This window comes from Diceros bicornis, chromosome 18 (assembly GCF_020826845.1).
Source record: "Diceros bicornis minor isolate mBicDic1 chromosome 18, mDicBic1.mat.cur, whole genome shotgun sequence".
Lineage (NCBI taxonomy): Eukaryota > Metazoa > Chordata > Mammalia > Perissodactyla > Rhinocerotidae > Diceros > Diceros bicornis.
This window is the reverse complement of record NC_080757.1, coordinates 41,921,517-41,939,744: the sequence shown is the minus strand read 5'-3', so window position 1 is coordinate 41,939,744 and position 18,228 is coordinate 41,921,517. Positions and strand designations below refer to the sequence as shown.

The window sequence follows — 18,228 nt, the reverse complement described above, 5'->3', positions numbered from 1 at the left end:
CCCGGCGTCCGGGGAGACAGCAGCAATGGCTTTCCGGTGTCAGCGGGACAGCTACGCCCGGGAGGTGCGGCCGGCTGGGCGAGGGACCTGCGGCTGCCGAGCGGATGGGGCGGTGCGGGAGAGGGCGCCGCGTGGAGGGAGTGCCGAGCTAGATTCAGTCCCGGTGTGCTGAGGACGTGGGTCGGGGCTCATTCTCTCATCCCTCTCTGCCCAGTTCACCACCACCGTGGTCTCCTGCTGTCCCGCCGAGCTGCAGACAGAGGGAAGCAACGGCAAGAAGGAAGTGCTGAGCGGCTTCCAAGTGGTGCTGGAAGACACGCTGCTTTTCCCCGAGGGCGGGGGCCAGGTACCAGGCTCGTCCCTCAGCCCGACCTCCTGCCAGGAAGCCCCTAATTCCTTTCTGATGCAGTGGAAAATGCTCTCCTGCGCCTCTCTTTCAGCTGTAGTGAATACAGATGAAAGTTAAATTCAGCTCTTTTGTTCATTCAGCAAATATTTATCAACAAGTACTTATCTCGCCATAGCATATGCTAGGTACTATTTCAGGTTCTAAGGATAAGAGGTGAGCAAGACAGTGCCTCTTCATATATGGAATGTTTATTGGAGAACACAGACAAGACCGTGAAGAGAGAAATAAATAGTATACTAGGTCTGATAAGTGTTATAAACAAAAATAAAGTTTGAAGGAAAGAGAGTGATGAGATGCTCTCCTAGGTAGGGGGTAGGTTATTTCATTAGAGATCTAAGTGAAGTAAGGGAGGGAGCCCTTGCAATTATCTAGTGGTACTGGCAGGGAAAGGGGAAGTATTCCAGGCAGGGAGAATGGCAAGGGCAAAGGCCCCTGAGGTAGGAATTAGGGTGTTTGGCAGCGACTGGAAAAGATTCCCATGAGGGGGTTCGTGTGTGATAGATGGGTTACAATAGCACGACAGAGGGCAGACTTATCAGTGATATGACGGAGTAGGGACTAGGTCCAGTGTGAACGTGGAAGAGGAGGATAACACCACCAAAGGTGGACATTATGGGAGAGGCCTTTCCAGCGGAGATTAACAGCACGGACAAAGGCAGGGAAGCCTGAAGGAATCTGACAATTTTAGTTAACTGCAAGTAGTCCCATATAGTTGGAGCCTGTGGTACATGTTAATGACAGGCTGGAGATGACTTTGGAAAGGTAAGGGCCAGTTCAGAGAGTTTTTGAAGGATATGTTAAGGTGTGTGGGCTTCATTCAGAAAGAAATGACATGAGAGAACATGTTCAGTAAACTTGGTAGTGAGAAACTTCCGATTTCATATCAATCGTCATCATTATTTCAGTGATTTTCCTAGCATAGAGATTTCCTGATCTGTTGAAGGAAAACCTGTGACCTCAGGTATCCATAGGAGGTCTCGTTTTATTTATTTTTTTTGTGAGGAAGATCAGCCCTGAGCTAACATCCATGCTAATCCTCCTCTTTTTGCTGAGGAAGACCAGCTCTGAGCTAACATCTATTGCTAATCCTCCTCCTCCTTTCCCTCGCTCCCCGCCAAAGCCCCAGTAGATAGTTGTATGTCATAGTTGCACATCCTTCTAGTCTCAGCATGGCTGGAGAAGCGGTGCGCTGGTGCGCGCATGGGATCCGAACCTGGGCTGCCAATAGTGGAGCGTGCGCACTTAACCACTAAGCCACGGGGCTGGCCTGAGGTCTCGTTTTAGACATCACTTCTTTCAGAAAGTCTTCCCTGGTTCCTCAAGACTGTTAGGTCTCTTTCTTTTGAGCTCTAGAACAGTGTACCTTTTCATATTATAGCATGTTGTAGATCATATTGCAGTTACCAGTTTGCATGTCTGTGTTCTTCTCCAGACTCTTAAGTTCCATGAGGGACCACATCTTATTTACATTGTATTCTTGGGCTGACACAGTGTCTTGTAAGTAGTTGGCACTTGATACTTTTTTAAATGAATGAATATTTTTGAATCTAACTCTAGTAGCAGTGCAGAGGATGGAGTGGAGGGAGGGAGGAAAATTCAGATCATTTTAGAGACTACTGAAAGATAAGACTCTAAGGCAATGAGAGTATGGATTAAGGTTCTTTGGGTTTTACTCAAGTCTTCCTTGCTATAGTTACAGTCTCTGTTTTAATTCTGTTCTGAAGAACAAAATATATAGGCGTTCAGGGTGGATAGGACAGAGACAGTCCCTTCATGGAATAAAGTGGACCCACCTCACTTGGCATTGCCTCTTTTTTTCCTTTAGGGAATCTCAAATTCTGGGTCTGTTTCTCACATACTTTCCCTGGAGGGTCTTTGTATCCAGGAGCTAGTGAGCCCTGCCTCCCGCCACTGACTTCCTTTGCTTCTTTCCCCCAGCCTGATGACCATGGTACAATCAATGACATTGCTGTGCTGAGAGTGACCCGCCGGGGGGCCCAGGCTGATCATTTCACACAGACACCCCTGACCCCTGGGAGCGAGGTCCAGGTCCGGGTGGACTGGGAGCGGAGGTTTGATCACATGCAACAGCATTCAGGTAGGTGGGGTGGAGTGGGAGACGTACAGGAGGGCCAGTGGCCATGTATGGGAATGCCACGATGATTGAGATGTGGTTTCTTCTTTTGGAAGAGACGGACATATTCAGAGTCAGCTCTGATTCAGGCAGGATACGATAAATGTTATAAAAGCAATATGAACGATTAAAAGTATTAGAATGACTGTTGGATTTGAGTATTGCCCACTTCCCACGAGATGTCTTTATCTGGGTGTCTCATAGGCTTCTTAAACTCAAAATGTCCGAAATGGAATGAAGAAGCCACCCCCTCCCCCAGACTTGGTCTTCCATTAGCATCCACCCAGATGCTCAAATCCTGGAAATCAGTCCAGTTGCCTCTTTGGGGATAGCCAATCAGTCACCGAGTCCTGTCAGTTTTTCTTCTAAATACTTCTCCACCTCCTTCAACTGTCAATGCAGTCATCCACATCCCAGCTCTCCTTATCTTTCCCCTGGACCTCTGTAGTAGGTCATTTGTGAAATGGCATCCTAAAGCCTCTTGCACAATTCTTGTGAGGATTTTTGATAAAGTATCTCTCAAGAGTATTACCCAGTGCCTGGCAGATCTTCAACGAGGAGAATTTCTGTGATGATATTGTTGTGGGAGCATGTGGCTGTGTAGGCTTCTCACTCTTTTCCTGTCTCTTGCTCTCTCTGCCCAGGGCAGCATCTTATCACAGCAGTTGCCGACCATCTGTTTGGGCTGAAGACAACATCTTGGTGAGCAGGAGGCATAAGCCTAACTGTAGGGCATGGGTTCCTGACTGGCAGCTCCTCTCCCAGTAGTGAGTTAGGGAGTAGGAGGATGAAAGAAAGAGTAGTGTTCAAAATCTGCTGTGTTCTCCTGTTCCCCTTGAAGATGGGGTGGTGGGTGTTTCTTAGGGGAAACATGAGGATGAGAGAAGAGACATCTGCCTTTGCTTAGGAAAGAACATGGAATTTGGAGCCCAGATACCTAGCGGGTGAATCCTGGCTGCATGACCTTGATCATGTTCCTTAATACCCCTCACTTGTAAGATGGAAATGGCAGTCTCTACTTTGCAAGATTTTGTGGGGATTACATAACAGCATTTACACGAATGTTCTTTGTAAACTATAAACTTTCCTGTATTATTATTCTTGTCATCATCAGCATCCTGTGACCACTCTACTTCTTCTGGCAGGGAGTTAGGGCGACTCCGGAGTGTGATTGAGCTGGACAGCCCCTCTGTGACTGCAGAGCAAGTAGCTGCCATTGAGCAGAGTGTCAATGAAAAAATCAGAGATCGGCTGCCTGTGAATGTGCGAGAGCTGAGCCTGGATGATCCTGAGGTGGAGCAGGTGAGGGAGAACCAGTGGGGTGGCTTCTGTAGAATGGCCCTTGGAGGGCTCCTCATTGAAATTCAGACAGCCCTTCTCCCTCCCCTGCATTCCAGGTGAGGGCCCGGGGTTTGCCGGATGATCATGCTGGGCCCATTCGAGTTGTTACCATCAAGAGCGTTGATTCCAACATGTGCTGTGGGACGCACGTGAGCAATCTCAGTGACCTTCAGGTAGGCGAGGAAGGGCTCTTGAATGGTTGGGAGAGGGGGTGTCGGGGCTGGGGGACCACGACAGGCCGGAAGTGAGAGAGGGGGACAATTGAGGAGTCCTAAGTGAAATCACTTCTTTATTGCTTGCAAGCTGGGGGAGGTCTGGGGTCTCCTCCCCTCGGGCCCAGCACCCACTGCGGTTTATGCATGGGTGTGTGTGTTACCCCATTGCCTCATGTAGGTCATTAAAATTCTGGGCACTGAGAAGGGGAAAAAGAACAAAACCAACCTGATATTTCTGGCTGGGAACCGGGTGCTGAAGTGGATGGAGAGAAGTCATGGAACTGAAAAAGCACTGACCTCTCTGCTTAAGTATGCCCCCTCCTATTTCTCCTGTTTCTTAGATCCTGGACACCCCAGAGCTTAGCTCTCCTACCTGTAAGGTAGACAGAATTATCTCTTGTCTCTGGGGGGTAAGATGCAATCATAAATGATAAAGCACTTTGGATAGTACATCACATGCACACAAGATGGTTTGTTCCTTTATATCCTCTCCCCAGTTGCCTATGAGGCCTCCTTGGAATGTCCCCAGGTCCCCTTCTGGAGGGAAATACTATCAAGAAGGGCATCATTGATTTACGCCCAACACCAAAAGCAACTGGGAAGCTGGGCAGGTCTCCACAGACCTTTCTCTTGCAGGTGTGGAGCAGAGGATCACGTGGAAGCAGTGAAAAAGCTACAGAACTCCACCAAGCTCCTGCAGAAGGTGATTTATTCCCTGGAGGGTGGAGAGGGTGTGGGCTCTGCCTGGAATAGACTCCCCAGACTCAACCTCTCGGCCTAACCAGATGTGTAGTTTGTCAGAGTGGAGAGTGAGGGGAGAATGAAGTAGAGGGAAGCTAGTGCGCCCTCTCATTATCCTTTCTGCCTGTCTGCTGAGTTATGGCATCCATTTCAGAACAACCTGAATCTGCTCAGAGACCTAGCTGTGCACATTGCCCACAGCCTCAGGAACAGCCCAGACTGGGGAGGAGTGGTTGCCTTACACAGGTGAGAGACAAGGCAGGGGGCGTTGGGCTTAGGGCTCAGCTTCTCCCCTGTGTGCAGTGCATGGTGGGAGGTGGGTTGCTCACTGGTATTCTCAAGGCTGAGTAGACCCTAAGAAATGTGTTACCTACTAGATTTCCTGGGTTTGATATAAACATCTGCACTACAATACTGTAACTTTCATTAGCACCTTCCCTCACCTCCTTCACCCTCTAATAGATCTCCACTTATCTGGGTGAATCATATTTAAGGGAGACAGAAACAAACGCAAAGCTTGTTATAAACTGCTGAGGCTGAGAAGGATGTTTTGCTGCCCCTCGGCTAGCACTTGCTCTTTTTTGCTAAGGGAGTCTGGGACTTTGCACAAACAGGCAGCAGGGAAGCCAGCCTCACGAGGAGGAGTGGGCTTCTTGTGGTTTCCCAGCTGCCACTTTAACCTAGATCTCATGTCTGTGTCCTCTGTTTTAGGAAGGAGGGTGATTCTGAGTTCATGAATATCATTGCCAATGAGATTGGGTCAGAGGTAAGAGGAGCATGAGATTCTCTATCCACCCTGGGTAGAGACCTAAGTGGGGGGCATTAGGTTATGCTGAAGTCCCTCCACATGTACACATGAAGAGTAGGGTACCAGCCGAGCTCTGTTTTAGGTGCCAGGCTAGGTGTGTGGTATGGATCTTTCTGGGGCTGTGACATTTATCAGCTTCTGACCTCCTTTTGTCAGAGCTGGAACTCCTTCAAGCCACCCACATTTATGTGTGCCGAGGGCCTGATTTTAGAAATAAGGGGGTTGGCTAGGCCCTTTGTTTTTTGTTTTTTTTTTAAAGATTTTATTTATGTATTTTTTTCCCCCAAAGCCCTAGTAGATTGTTGTATGTCATAGCTGCACATCCTTCTAGTTGCTGTATGTGGGACGTGGCCTCAGCATGGCCGGAGAAGTGGTGTGTCGGTGCGCGCCCGGCATCCGAACCCCGGGCCGCCAGCAGTGGAGCGCGCGCACTTAACCGCTAAGCCACAGGGCCGGCCCCTTGGCTAGGCCCTTTGAAGGCCTTCCCTTCCCTTTTCCTTTGCCTCTGGTTTCATCTGCCCCTCTCTGTCCTGACAGTCTGGAGCTTAGTGATTTCTAGGTCTCTCTTTTGCATTTACTCCAAAAACACTTTTTGGAATACGTACTCTGGGCTGAGCGGTGTGTATGTCTCTTTTCATCATTCTTCTGTGTAGAGAGTACTGATTCTCAAGGAGCTCACTGTCTAGTATGGGAGACTAGCATGGATGTTGGCATTTACAGTTTAGGGTGGTGAATGCTAGAGGCGGAGGAGCACATTATCTGAAAGGGTGGGGAGGCTTCAGGGGAGGGAGCCTTGAAGAATACTTAGCGGTCATCAACAGAGAAGGGAGCAAATGCCGTCAGGCAGAGGGAAACAGAGGTTTTGGCAATGGCAGGCACAGGCTGCGAGGGGGGAGGGTGGTTGCCAGGCTACAGAAGTTGGCAGGAGTCAGATTCCTAAAGGCATTTTATGCTTGGTCATGTCAGCAGCCTTCTGCCTCTTTACTGTTCAACCTAAGTTTCTTATAGTCACTCATCGAGTTTCTTGGCCCTGGTGGGCTAGAGTGGAGGGGCTGCATTATCGCCCATCAGGAACCTCGCTTGTGGTTTAGGGGGGAAAATCTGTTGTTTTTCTTTTTTTCTAAGTTGAGATATAGTTGACATATGACATTGTATAAAGTGTACAATGTATTGATTTGATACATTTATATGTTGCAATATGATAAAAAAAAAAATCTGTTCCTGAGACTGAGGAGAGTACAGGGTTTGGGGGTTGACCCACATTCTTAAGTATCAGGACTCATCTCCTTGTTTTGCCTCCTAGGAGACCCTCCTGTTCTTAACCGTGGGTGATGAGAAAGGTGCTGGGCTCTTCCTACTGGCAGGGCCAGCTGAGGCCGTGGAGACCCTGGGGCCCAGGTAATCCTCTGTGGACTGCTTTGCATGGGTGGGAGAGGCTGTAAGCCTAACCTACTAATACAGCCCTTTACTGATGCAAAGGGCCCGCACATCTGCCGTATCATTTGGATTCACATCACAGGCACGTGAGATGGGCTGAGCAGAAGTAATCATCACCACCATCATTCCCACTTTTACAGATGAGGGACGGCACCTCGTGTGCCTCAGAGCTCAGTTACAGTGGCAGAACTGAGACTCAAAGCCAGGTCTTTTGGCTCCAAATCTCATGTGGTTTCTTTTTTTTCTTTTAGAAATTGAGATTCGTAAGAGATACATGAATACAGGTGCTGGATTATCAGTAGGCAGATGAAGCAGGTGCTCAAAGAGGCACAAGCTCTTTGGGGAAGAAGAATTGGGATTTTGAAACTAAATCAAAATAGGCGTTGATGCAGTTGTTATGGAAAAATTAGAACTTTGTCGAACTTCTTTACCTTTATGTTATTGTTTATAGTTTGTTATTTTAAGTTAGGTATGGAGGTGTAGTGTCCCATGTTCTTTCTGGCGTTTGGGGTTTTCAAAGACCCGATTGGCTCTGATGAATCTGTGTTCATCATAAAACATTGAAGGAAAACACAATTTAAAGCAGAGGTTCCTGACAGGTAGCCAGATATGGCCTATTGACTGGTTGGGCAGCATACTATTTTAAACTTTCAAAATTAGTTTCTACATTTTATTTTATTTTATTTATTTATTTATTTATTTATTTTTTTTTTTTTTGCTGAGGAAGACTGGCTCTGAGCTAACATCTATTACCAATTCTCCTCCTTTTTTTTCCCCAAAGCCCCAGTAGATAGTTGTATGTCATAGTTGCACATCCCTCTAGTTGCTGTATGTGGGACGCGGCCTCACCATGGCTGGAGAAACGGTGCGTCGGCGCACGCCAGGGATCCGAACCCGGGCCACCAGTATCGGAGCACACGCACTTAACCGCTAAGCCACGGCGCCAGCCCAGTTTCTACATTTTAAAATTACGACTTTTTTACATAGAAATATAGAATTCCAGCTTTTCTCAAAAAAGGAGGGAAAAAAGGCATGCTCTGGCAACGCTGGGCTTACGTTCCCACGTGGTAGTAGCTTGGAGGAACTGAGTAGTGGCCACCGCCTTCAGACAGGACAGGCTTGTCCGAGTTTCCACAGTCCCCCCTTTCTCACTCACCCCCAGCTTGCTTCGCTGCTGCTCCCCACAGGCGTTATGTCTGCAGCCCCTACCCCTGGTGTATGCTCAGCCTGCTCCGTGGAGGTTACCATAATTGATCTAACCCATTTCTAGACACTTCTGTTGTTTTCCAGTTATTTACTCTTAGAATAAACATAGTACATGTATCTTTGTGCACACATGCAAGTATTTTTAGTAAGGATTTCTGGAGTCCATTTACTCTTCCTCTGTCTCCCCCTGGCCCTTGGGGAAAGACTTAGGGCTGCCCTTGGTTTTTCTGTGGTTTCTCCTACAAAGACCTCCTCCCTGACTGTGTCTCTGCTCCCCAGGGTGGCTGAGATCCTGGAAGGCAAAGGAGCCGGGAAGAAAGGCCGCTTTCAGGGCAAGGCCACCAAGATGAGCCGGCGTCCAGAGGTGCAGGCGCTTCTCCAGGACTACATCAGCACGCAGAGCGCCGAGGAGTGAGGATTCGGGCACCTCTCTGGCCTTCTGCCGCTGAGAACAGGCCTCCTGTGACCACAGAAAGAGTCTCTTGGATAATAAAATAGTTTGACTTGAAATGATTCTGGTACCATGTATATCTATGTGAGTAATTTACACAGCATAGTCCAGTGTGCAATAAATATGTGTTTGTGAGTAAACGGCTTTCTGATTTGGCCCCCGTCAGGCATAACTGATGTGAGTGAGTGTTATGTTGACGAGGTGTGCTCATTTATTGAAACCCAGCTGAAAGCTTTTTTCACACAGAAATACAGCTGCCTGAGGAGACTGCGGGTCAGTCTGGAGGCTCGACCTAGGGCTTAGATTCATGATCTTGTTTTCTTTTCTCTTTTTTTCTTATTTCTTTTCCTAGTCCTGTGTTTCAGAACTAAAAAGTATCAGTGACTTTGCAGATAGGTCAAGAAGCCACAAAAATGTACAGTAGAAAGATGCTGCAAGCTTGTTATTGAGACAGAAAAAGATACCATGGAAAACTAACCCAAAGAAGGCCTGGTATAACATTATTAATATTAGATGAATGAGACTTTAAGAATCACTAGAGATCAAGAGGACATGTCACGATAAAAGGAAGATGAAATAGTTCTAAATGTGCACGTATCTCATAACAGCCTCAAAATACGTAAAGCAGACATTGACAGATCTAAAAGGAGAAAGGGACAAATCCACAGTTGATAGAAGATTTAAACTCATCTTTCAGTAACTGATAGAATAAGAGGAATTTTGTTTTTTGACTTGGGTGCACTTATATAGGTGTTTGCTTTATCATTATTCATTATAGTCTACATTTATGTTTTATTCCATGAGGTTGTATTTCACAATTTAAGAATACAACTAAAAAAATTGTGGTTCTGTCACTTACCTTGGGAAAGTTACCTTGCCTTTTCAACCTTCAGTTTCCTTACCAGTAAAATGGTGATAATGGCAGTACCCAGTTCCCTGGGGTGTTGTGACATACTCAACTGTAAGTGCTCAAGAAGGCCGCTTTGTGGATTCCCGAGATGACCTAAGAACACGTCATTTTTGATTACTTAGTGTTCTCTTCCTCTTTACCTGCAGATTGGCAATTGATTGCAAATGCAGGAGTAGCTGCCCTCCCACCACCCCTGGGTGAGCCCCCTCCCTGCGCAGTGCTGCTGTGGACGTGGGTGCGTGTGGCCCGTGTGCTTTCCTGAGTTACTTTGGAACCATGATTGAACCCAGGGAAGGCTTCTTTTGAACCCAGCAGCTACTGGCAAATAGCTTCAGTTTAGGTGTTCATCTCATTGTTCACACAAGGACTTTATTCAGGTAAAATTCCCACATGAGGAAATGTGCTGTTCCTGCTAGAGAAACTGAGGCAGGCAGGGGACATGGCTTCAGAGAATTTTGCTGGAAGGAGTTGAGTGGTCACCTAGTGCAGTGGCTTCCAAATGTGTTTTCTTTTCAATTTAAATGAAAGCAGTTTTCCTTCATGAAGTCTTCCATATAGAAGCCTGATATAGAAATAGATGAAAGATGCGCTGATCTGGTTAGAACAGGGACTGGAGGCTTAGAGTTCTTCAGGCCCTCAGGAAGGCTCTGAGGCGCCTCCATGGAGCCACAGGGCACCACCTGAAAACCACCGATTCAGTGTCACCGCCTGATTTCAAGGAGGTTCAGGGAAGTTAGGTGCCAATGGTACATAATTAGTAATAGCCCCATAGTGCAATAAGCTCCTGAGGTAGTTACTTAAAAAGGTTAACTTCTGGGGCCGGCCCGGTGGCGCAAGCGGTTAAGTGCACGCGCTCCGCTGCGGCGGCCCGGGGTTTGCTGGTTCGGATCCCGGGCGCGCACCCACGCACTGCTTGGCAAGCCATGCTGTGGCGGCGTCCCATATAAAGTGGAGGAAGATGGGCACAGATGTTAGCCCAGGGCCGTCTTCCTCAGCAAAAAAAAAAAAAAAAAAAAAGAGGAGGATTGGCGGATGTTAGCACAGGGCTGATCTCCTCACACAAAAAAAAGGTTAACTTCAAATTTAACAAGTAATTTTTAATGTGCCATTCCATTTCAAAATGTAGGCAAATCCCCCCAAACAGCCCTTGCCTTCTTCCTCACAGGGCATGTCAGTCATGATGTTTGGAGTGGTGCTGGTCCTTCAAATCAAACTTACAGTTGGATTCTGGGTCTCCTGATGAAGTTATGTGGTTACATGTGTGTGTGATATCATACCGGTAGAAAGTTCGGGGTACAAATGAATAAAAATGTAGTCTGCAAAACCAGGAAATTTGTGATACTCCTTTCAGTCTTTAAAAGAGGAAACGTTTTATCACAAGTTACCTCTTATCTATAAACACAATGCCAGGGCTGGCCCGGTGGCGCAGCGGTTAGGTGCAGGCACTCTTCTTTGGCAGTCAGGGGTTCGCAGGTTCGGATCCCGGGCATGCACTGACGCACCGCTTGTCAAGCCATGCTGTGGGGGCGTCCCATATAAAGTAGAGGAAGATGGGCACAGATGTTAGCCCAGGGCCAGTCTTCCCCAGCAAAAAGAAGAGGATTGGCAACGGATGTTAGCTCAGGGCTGATCTTCCTCACACACACAATAAATAAATAAAAATAAAAAATAAAATAGCAATAATAAAAAAAAATAAACACAGTGCCAATTTTAGGAGCTGTCCAGTACTAATTCCCAATTTTCTTTTTTTTTTTTGTGAGGAAGACTGGCCCTGGGCTAACATCTGTTGCCCATCTTCCTCTTTTTGCTGAGGAAGATTGACCCTGAGCTAACATCTATGCCCATCTTCCTCTATTTTGTATGTGGGACGCCACCACAGCATGGCTTGATGAGCAGTGTGTCGGTCCACGCCCGGGATTCGAACCTGTGAACCCTGGGCCACCGAAGTGGAGCATGCGAACTTAACCACTACACCACTGGGCTGGCCCTTAATTCCCAATTTTCCAACTGGATTCCAGATCTTTCTAGGACTGTCCTAAGTAAGATCACAAAATCAAAACAGAATTCCAGGCCTGGAAGGAACCTTAGAGATTGACAATCTGATCTGGCAAATGAGGAGATAAACTCTTTTTTTCTTTATTGTGGTAAAATAAACATAATATAAAATTTACCATTTTAACCATTAAAGGAGATAAACTCTTTTTTTTTTTTAAATCCCCCAAAGCCCCAGTAGATAGTTGTATGTCATAGTTGCACATCCTTCCAGCTGCTGTATGTGGGACGCGGCCTCAGCACGGCCGGAGAAGCAGTGAGGTGGTGCGTGCCCGGGATCTGAACCCGGGCCACCGGTAGCAGAGTGCGCGCGCTTAACCGCTAAGCCACGGGGTCCGCCCAACGGAGATAAACTCTTAAGTGACTTCTCTAAAGGTATGCCACCAGAGGGTAGAGCCCTGGTAGGAATCTTGTCCCTGAACTTTTGTGTGACCTCTTCCTACCTCAGCCTACTGCCTCAAAACTCGAGGTTTTGTAACTCAGGTGACCTTGTACCTGTTCTACAAATAATGCACAAACTCCAGTTACATGTGAGCAATTAAAACAGCTGAGTCAATGATGGGCCCAAATCCGATATTGCCACATACAGTGATAAACATTTAGCCCCTCATTTGGGGAATAATTTCTCATTGGTGTTGGCAAAAGTTATTCATCTTTATAATTAAGATCTTAAACGGAAATTGACCTTACACTCAGATCCAGCCACAATTAACTTGAGCCAGAATAAATGGTCAAGGCACAGACAGCCAGGATGCAATGACAGAAGAGAAATAAGGAGAAAACTAACACCTAGGGGAGATAAACTGTGGCTGTGGTTGTGGGCAGCTGTTTCTGTATTCTTCTAACCCTGAGAGAAGCATCACTAAATGAGCTTCTGGCTGTAAACATGCTTTAAGGAGAGAGAAGTGATGTTGCATAGACTGGGCCTCTGGGTCAATACAGCTCTGGTGGACAATCATTTTTTCCTCATGTTTCAAGAGAACTTAAGGAGAGAATGGCAGGGTCTAATCTGTCTTCTCCCAAAGTGAAAGAAGCTGAAACAGCTTGTTTGGTAAGATTGAAAGCCACAAGGCAGCCTACATGGCAGAGACAGGAGTCTGGAGTCAGAGGACTTCAGCTGGATCCAGGAGGCAGATTAGCAGGAGAGCTGGGCTGCAGGTAGGTGGCCAGAAGGAAGAGGAATTTGAGTTTCTGAGGCAAAATTTAGGCATTGATGCTGCATCAGTACGCTGCCTAGGCATCATCAAGAGATTTTTAAAATGTATTTTTTAAGAGCCAGCCCTGATGGCCTAGTGGTTCAAGTTTGGCGTGCTCCACGTTGGTGGCCCGGGGCCTGGTTACCACTCGTCTGTCAGTAGTCATGCTGTGGCGGCGGCTCACCTAGAAGAACTAGAAGGGCCTACAACTCTAATATACAACTATGTACTGGGACTTTGAGGAGGAAAAAAAAAAAAAGAGAGAGGAAGATTGGCAATAGATGTTAGCTCAGGGCAAATCTTTCCCAGCAAAAAAATTCCCCCCAAAACCAAAAGAAATTCTTATCTAAAAAGAAAAATAAAAAGATGTATTTTATAAAAGTCTTCCCCCAACCCTGCTCCTGAGCCACCCAATTTCCCTTGCCAGAGACAACCACTGTTATGAATTTTTTATGTATCCTCTGGTAGTATTTTTCCATAGGTGTGTACAAATCTCCCCTCTTGTGGCACATACTCACACTCCTCTACTTCTTGCTTTTCTCAGTTAAATGAGTGTCATGTTTTAAGACAAAATCATAGTATAGACGTCATGCAGCACAAAATGGATTCATTGGTGGGAGATGGGGAAGTATTTGCTTCACAGAAGGTTCCTTACTTACGGAAGGACTCAGGCAGATTCCCTTGAACAGAGACCTGTGTGAATTCATTTTCTCATGTGTATGTGAGATCTCCCTCTGTCCCTTTATGTTTCTGTTTCATCAGGGTGTCATCAAAACAGCAACGGATTGGAGGCCACCCTTACTTGCCACCACTCAGGTGGGTTCTGGTCACCTAGACCTAGAGTGACCGCATCATTTATTATCCAAATTTGGGCACTTCTGAGAGTGAACGGGGTGCCCCACACATCACGCCAGCACCAAAGTCACAAACTAGTACTGTCCCAGACAAATCAGGGGGTCTGGTCTCCCTGCTGAGACTCCCTGAGCTTCAGTTTCTTGACCTGAATGTGGGGGTGCGAATACGGCATCCTAAGAGAGAAGGAACTTTCTGAAATAACTCAATTAGGAGAATATATAAATGAACAAATTATGTGAAAAACATTAATTAGTTGTATAGACAAAGGGAAAATAAAGCAGCATTTTTTTTTAATTTTTTAAAAAATTTTTTGTTTATTGCAGTAACATTGGTTTATAACATTGTAAAAATTTCAGGTGTACATCATTATACTTCTATTTCTGCATAGATTACATCATGTTCACCACCAAAATACTAATTACAACCCGTCACCACACACATGTACCGAATTATCCCTTTCACCCTCCTCCCTCCCCCCTTCCCCTCTGGTAACCACCAATCCAATCTCTGTCTCTATGTGTTTGTTTATTGTTGTTATTATCTACTACTTAATGAAGGAAATCATACGGTATTTGACCTTCTCCTGACTTATTTCACTTTGCATTATACCCTCAATGTCCAGCCACGTTGTCACAAATGGCTGGATTTCATCGTTTCTTATGGCTGAGTAGTATTCCATTGTGTATATATACCACAGCTTCTTTATCCATTCATCCTTTGATGGGCACTTAGGTAAAGCAGCATTTTTGAACTGGTGATGTCATTCACCCCTGTCAAAGGGCCCTAAACCCATGGCCTGGGGAGAGGAGGGGAGGAACAGTTTGTTTTCAGGGTACCAGGAGATTGTTCTTCCTGAGGTTCACCAGAAAACAAAGTGGAATGAGTTTAATCATTTGTTAGAGTAACATTAAATGAACACAAACAGAATAATAAGTATTTTATTAAGTAACACAAAAGGTGATAGATGTACATACACACACACATAGATTATATATTCTGGAACATTGTTATAACCCACTCTTACAGCATAGAAATAGCGAGAAGGGCACCTTCTTGTCTTCTAAGCAAGTTTTACTTATGACTCAAGTACCTATAAATCGCTGAAGACATAGATGCTGTGGCCCTTCACGAAGGTGAGGGTCTCCTGGGTAACTGGCTGTGTACATATAAGTACTGGGTCATATGTTAGTATGAAAAATGAAAGATGGACACAGAGCAAGAGACAGACTGAATTCAGGAAGGCATTGTGCTCAGACGTCCTGCAGCCCTGTTCCACCCTTTAGTCCAGAGTAGAAACCAGTGAGTTGGCCAAGCTATGCTAGAATGCCAGGTCTTTTCCTTAATAAGAACTTAAATAAACTCCAGGGCCCTGATGGGAAAACAGACAGCCCAGCATACCCCAATGAAAAACTCTCTTGCAGAAAGCTTCTGTGTCTCTCATTTCTTTCCTGAATTTTATCCAAACTATGACTCAATGGAGGGCAACCAGGGCTATCTGGGAAAAATGATGGAGAAGTTTCCTTCTTTCTCTAGAAATGTCTGCACCTTCTGTGCAGACTACTGGCTGGCAGGGTACCAGGCTCTCAACTTTAAGGAACAAGAGTGAGTCTTAGTTAACTGACCTGGGCCTGTGTCCAGAGCAGAAGAGGCGCTCACAGAGGCAGCCTTCTCTCGCTTTTGCTGAGCCCTTTCATTAACTCCCTGCAGAAGTGACCTGCAGCCAAGCCTTGCTGGTAAATATTGTCTTCAAACACCAACCTCAAAGCCAAGTGTTTCAGAAACAAGGGAAGAGTCAACACTTTCTTCTGTGAAAACAAAAGTCCCTCCTCCTTTCATATCATCTGTTTTTATTGTCGTTGTTGACTTGTGTATATAATAAACAGTCACAGAATTCATTTCTTCATTTATTCAACAGATATTTATTGAGAGTGCAGTGCATGCCGGACACTGTTCTAGGAACTGGGCCACAGTGGTGAATAATACAGTGGCAGTCACTGTTCTGATGGCATTTACAGCGATGCAGAAGAAAGACAGGAAAGAGGCAAGCAAATAAATGTAAAATTACACATTCTGTTAAGTCAAAGAGGAAAAGAACAGGGTGAAGTAAAAGAGAATAAGGAGGGGAGGAGAGCAGAGGGGGGCTGTGGCAGTGACAAAGGAGGCTTGGGGAGAATTTAGTCCCCTCGTGATCTCCAGCATCCAGGCCATCTCAAATAAAGCAGTGTGCTTATTAGGCAAACAAAACTAGTTTGTTTTAAGACAACCCTGCTGGTTTCGCTTCCAACCAGATGGCCATCGCTGAGTCCCTTCTTGATAGAAATTCTGGAGCTGTGAATTGTCCTCAGCCCCAGAAGGTGACCAGGGTTTTGAAGAGGCTACTGGGTTTACCCATGAGTGGTCCATACTTTGGGCAGCTTTTACGTGGCTGTTACAAGGAGGCAAAGAGTGAGACAGACATGAAGCTTCTGTTGTTCTTCACCCAAATGAGCCTCTCCCATCACTGCTGGGCCATTTTTTCTGACACCCAGAGGCCCACCTCCCTCCCTGTTAGCAGGAGGCAAATGCTGTGTTACACCTCAGCAGAAAGAGGGTGACAAACACACAACAGTCTGAAAAAGACCTCATGAACTCAGGGAAGGTGTGCTTGAGAAAACCTCTGCCAACTGCAGTTCTAAGTAGTGAAAAGCAGACTTCAGTGCCACTGAGCAATTTTTATTTTATTACTGTTTGGTCTTATTAAATTATTGGTTGGTATTAAACCGACACTGATAACACTTCTTCCAGGCATTGTTCTAAGCACTTAATAAACACCAACTCGTTTAATTCTCGTAAGAACTCCATGAGCTAGATCTTGTTGTCGTCTCCATTTTACAGATGAGGATAATGAGGCACAGAGAGGTATAAGCTTACCTGAGGTCACTCAGCTAGTAAATGGCAGGGCATATCTTTGAACCAGCAGCCTGGCTCCCGAGTCCATCTGCCTAATCACCGTGTTGTGTGGCCTCTCGGTTAGGTCGACTAATATACTTGAAAAGATCACACAAATTATAGATGTGACCAATATCTTTTCTTTTATAAGCGAGCATCTCTCTCATGGTTAAATAAGTGATTTCAGGACAGGGGCATTTAAGGATCTTGAGGCTGTCTGGGGCTTTTGGCAAGGAAAAAGGATCAAATAAATAAGCTATAAATAGAGGTGAAAACCTTCCGTTATAGTGTTGCCATGTGGCCTTTAATTTTGCCTCTCTTAGGGCGGGTGCATACATTATGATGCTGGAACTGAAGAGCTGGGGGGTTATCCTTTCGGGGTCCAAAATATAAGCCCCTAATTCCCTACATTTAATTCTAAGCCTGTTTTTCTTCCATTTTATTGTTACTCTGGTCTCGCTCTCTATGGAGACAGTATTACATGTGTTTCACCAATGGAGCTGGAAAAAGTGTATTTTTCCTATTTTGGAACCTTGGTGTGAATGAATTGGGGATTTCCACTCAGCTGAAAAATCGCCTTGCTGGAAAAGTTTAGCTGCCCCGTTTTTCTTTGTTTCGTCTTTGCTGTCTGTTACCAGCAAAATTAACTCATCCTGATGTTTTGCATGAAAACTAATTTTGAATTTCTCCTGCTCTTGTAATTTGCTTTTTGCTTCAGACCAGAATCTTTTAGCAGCCTGGGTCCCAACACCCAGGCACGATCTTTTGCAATTTAACAGCAGAGGGTGCTGTGAGCCTGTGGTTGCCGAGCCCTCTGCCAGGAAAAAAAAAAAGATAAAAGGGCCTCTGTTAATTCAGCCAGCCTGAGAGAAGACTTCTAATCATCTTATTCCCTTCTCGCTTCTGCAGACTTTCTCTGGGGGGTGTGGAGTAATCAGACGTTTCCCAAAATGCAAGCAGGGAATCAAGAGATGAGGTGTGGCTTTCTGGAAAGGATTTGTCATTTGTGTTTTTGAGAGTTTTAACCCTTCTCCGATTAAATTGATGCTTGGTATTTTATGCATTTAACTCCACCAAGACCAGAGACTCTGAATAGTGCTGGCTCCTAACTTAATTCAGAAAATAGCATTCATTGTTCCCATTTTCCAAGGCTCTCTCTGAATTCCTTTGTACTGATTCTATCAATGACTACAAGATAACAAACAACATTTTTTTCTTTTTTTCATCCTTTTTTAAGCAGAGGCTTGAATGTTATCTCCAGGTTGTCTCTCAATTTTTTTTCATCTTCCTGAAATTCTGCATCTTTGACTCATTTTTTTTCAGCTTCTTGACTTTCCACAGCTCTTTCAACTCTTGATTCTTGATAGAAAGCAACAATGAAGTTCCATATTTCTGACTAGTTCAGTTATCCTTTGCTTTCTAAGCAAATTTACTTTATAAAAATCTAGATGCTCCCCAGTGATAAATCAATAGGTGATTTATTTTTATAAAACCCTTTACAATAGACTTTCATGGCAAGACGTGTTGATGAGTTCATAATATAAG

General features: G+C 45.5%; 1 protein-coding gene across 3 annotated transcripts; it reads left to right on the top strand.

Moving 5' to 3' along the window:
• Positions 1 to 10: 10 nt before the first annotated feature.
• AARSD1 (alanyl-tRNA synthetase domain containing 1) lies at positions 11 to 8,904 on the top strand. Of its 3 annotated transcripts, XM_058561081.1 has the most exons (12): positions 11 to 64; positions 215 to 346; positions 2,348 to 2,507; positions 3,188 to 3,245; positions 3,689 to 3,845; positions 3,941 to 4,057; positions 4,278 to 4,408; positions 4,736 to 4,802; positions 4,995 to 5,086; positions 5,552 to 5,606; positions 6,952 to 7,046; positions 8,571 to 8,904. In XM_058561081.1, exons 1-12 carry the CDS (start codon positions 26 to 28, stop codon positions 8,704 to 8,706), a joined length of 1,239 nt encoding a protein of 412 aa, XP_058417064.1. In that variant the 5' UTR covers positions 11 to 25; the 3' UTR covers positions 8,707 to 8,904. The 3 variants fall into 3 exon arrangements, with proteins under 3 accessions (XP_058417064.1, XP_058417066.1, XP_058417065.1); XM_058561083.1 differs by lacking the exon at positions 6,952 to 7,046 and having other exon boundaries at positions 8,571 to 8,663; XM_058561082.1 differs by lacking the exons at positions 5,552 to 5,606; positions 6,952 to 7,046.
• Positions 8,905 to 18,228: the final 9,324 nt, after the last annotated feature.

Coding starts and splice junctions, on each gene's coding strand:
- AARSD1 (XM_058561081.1), top strand. CDS start 26: ATGGCTTTCCGGTGTCAGCGGGACAGCTACGCCCGGGAG. Junction 3,246..3,688: donor GGGCTGAAGACAACATCTTG/GTGAGCAGGAGG, acceptor TTCTTCTGGCAG/GGAGTTAGGGCGACTCCGGA. Junction 4,409..4,735: donor GCACTGACCTCTCTGCTTAA/GTATGCCCCCTC, acceptor TTTCTCTTGCAG/GTGTGGAGCAGAGGATCACG.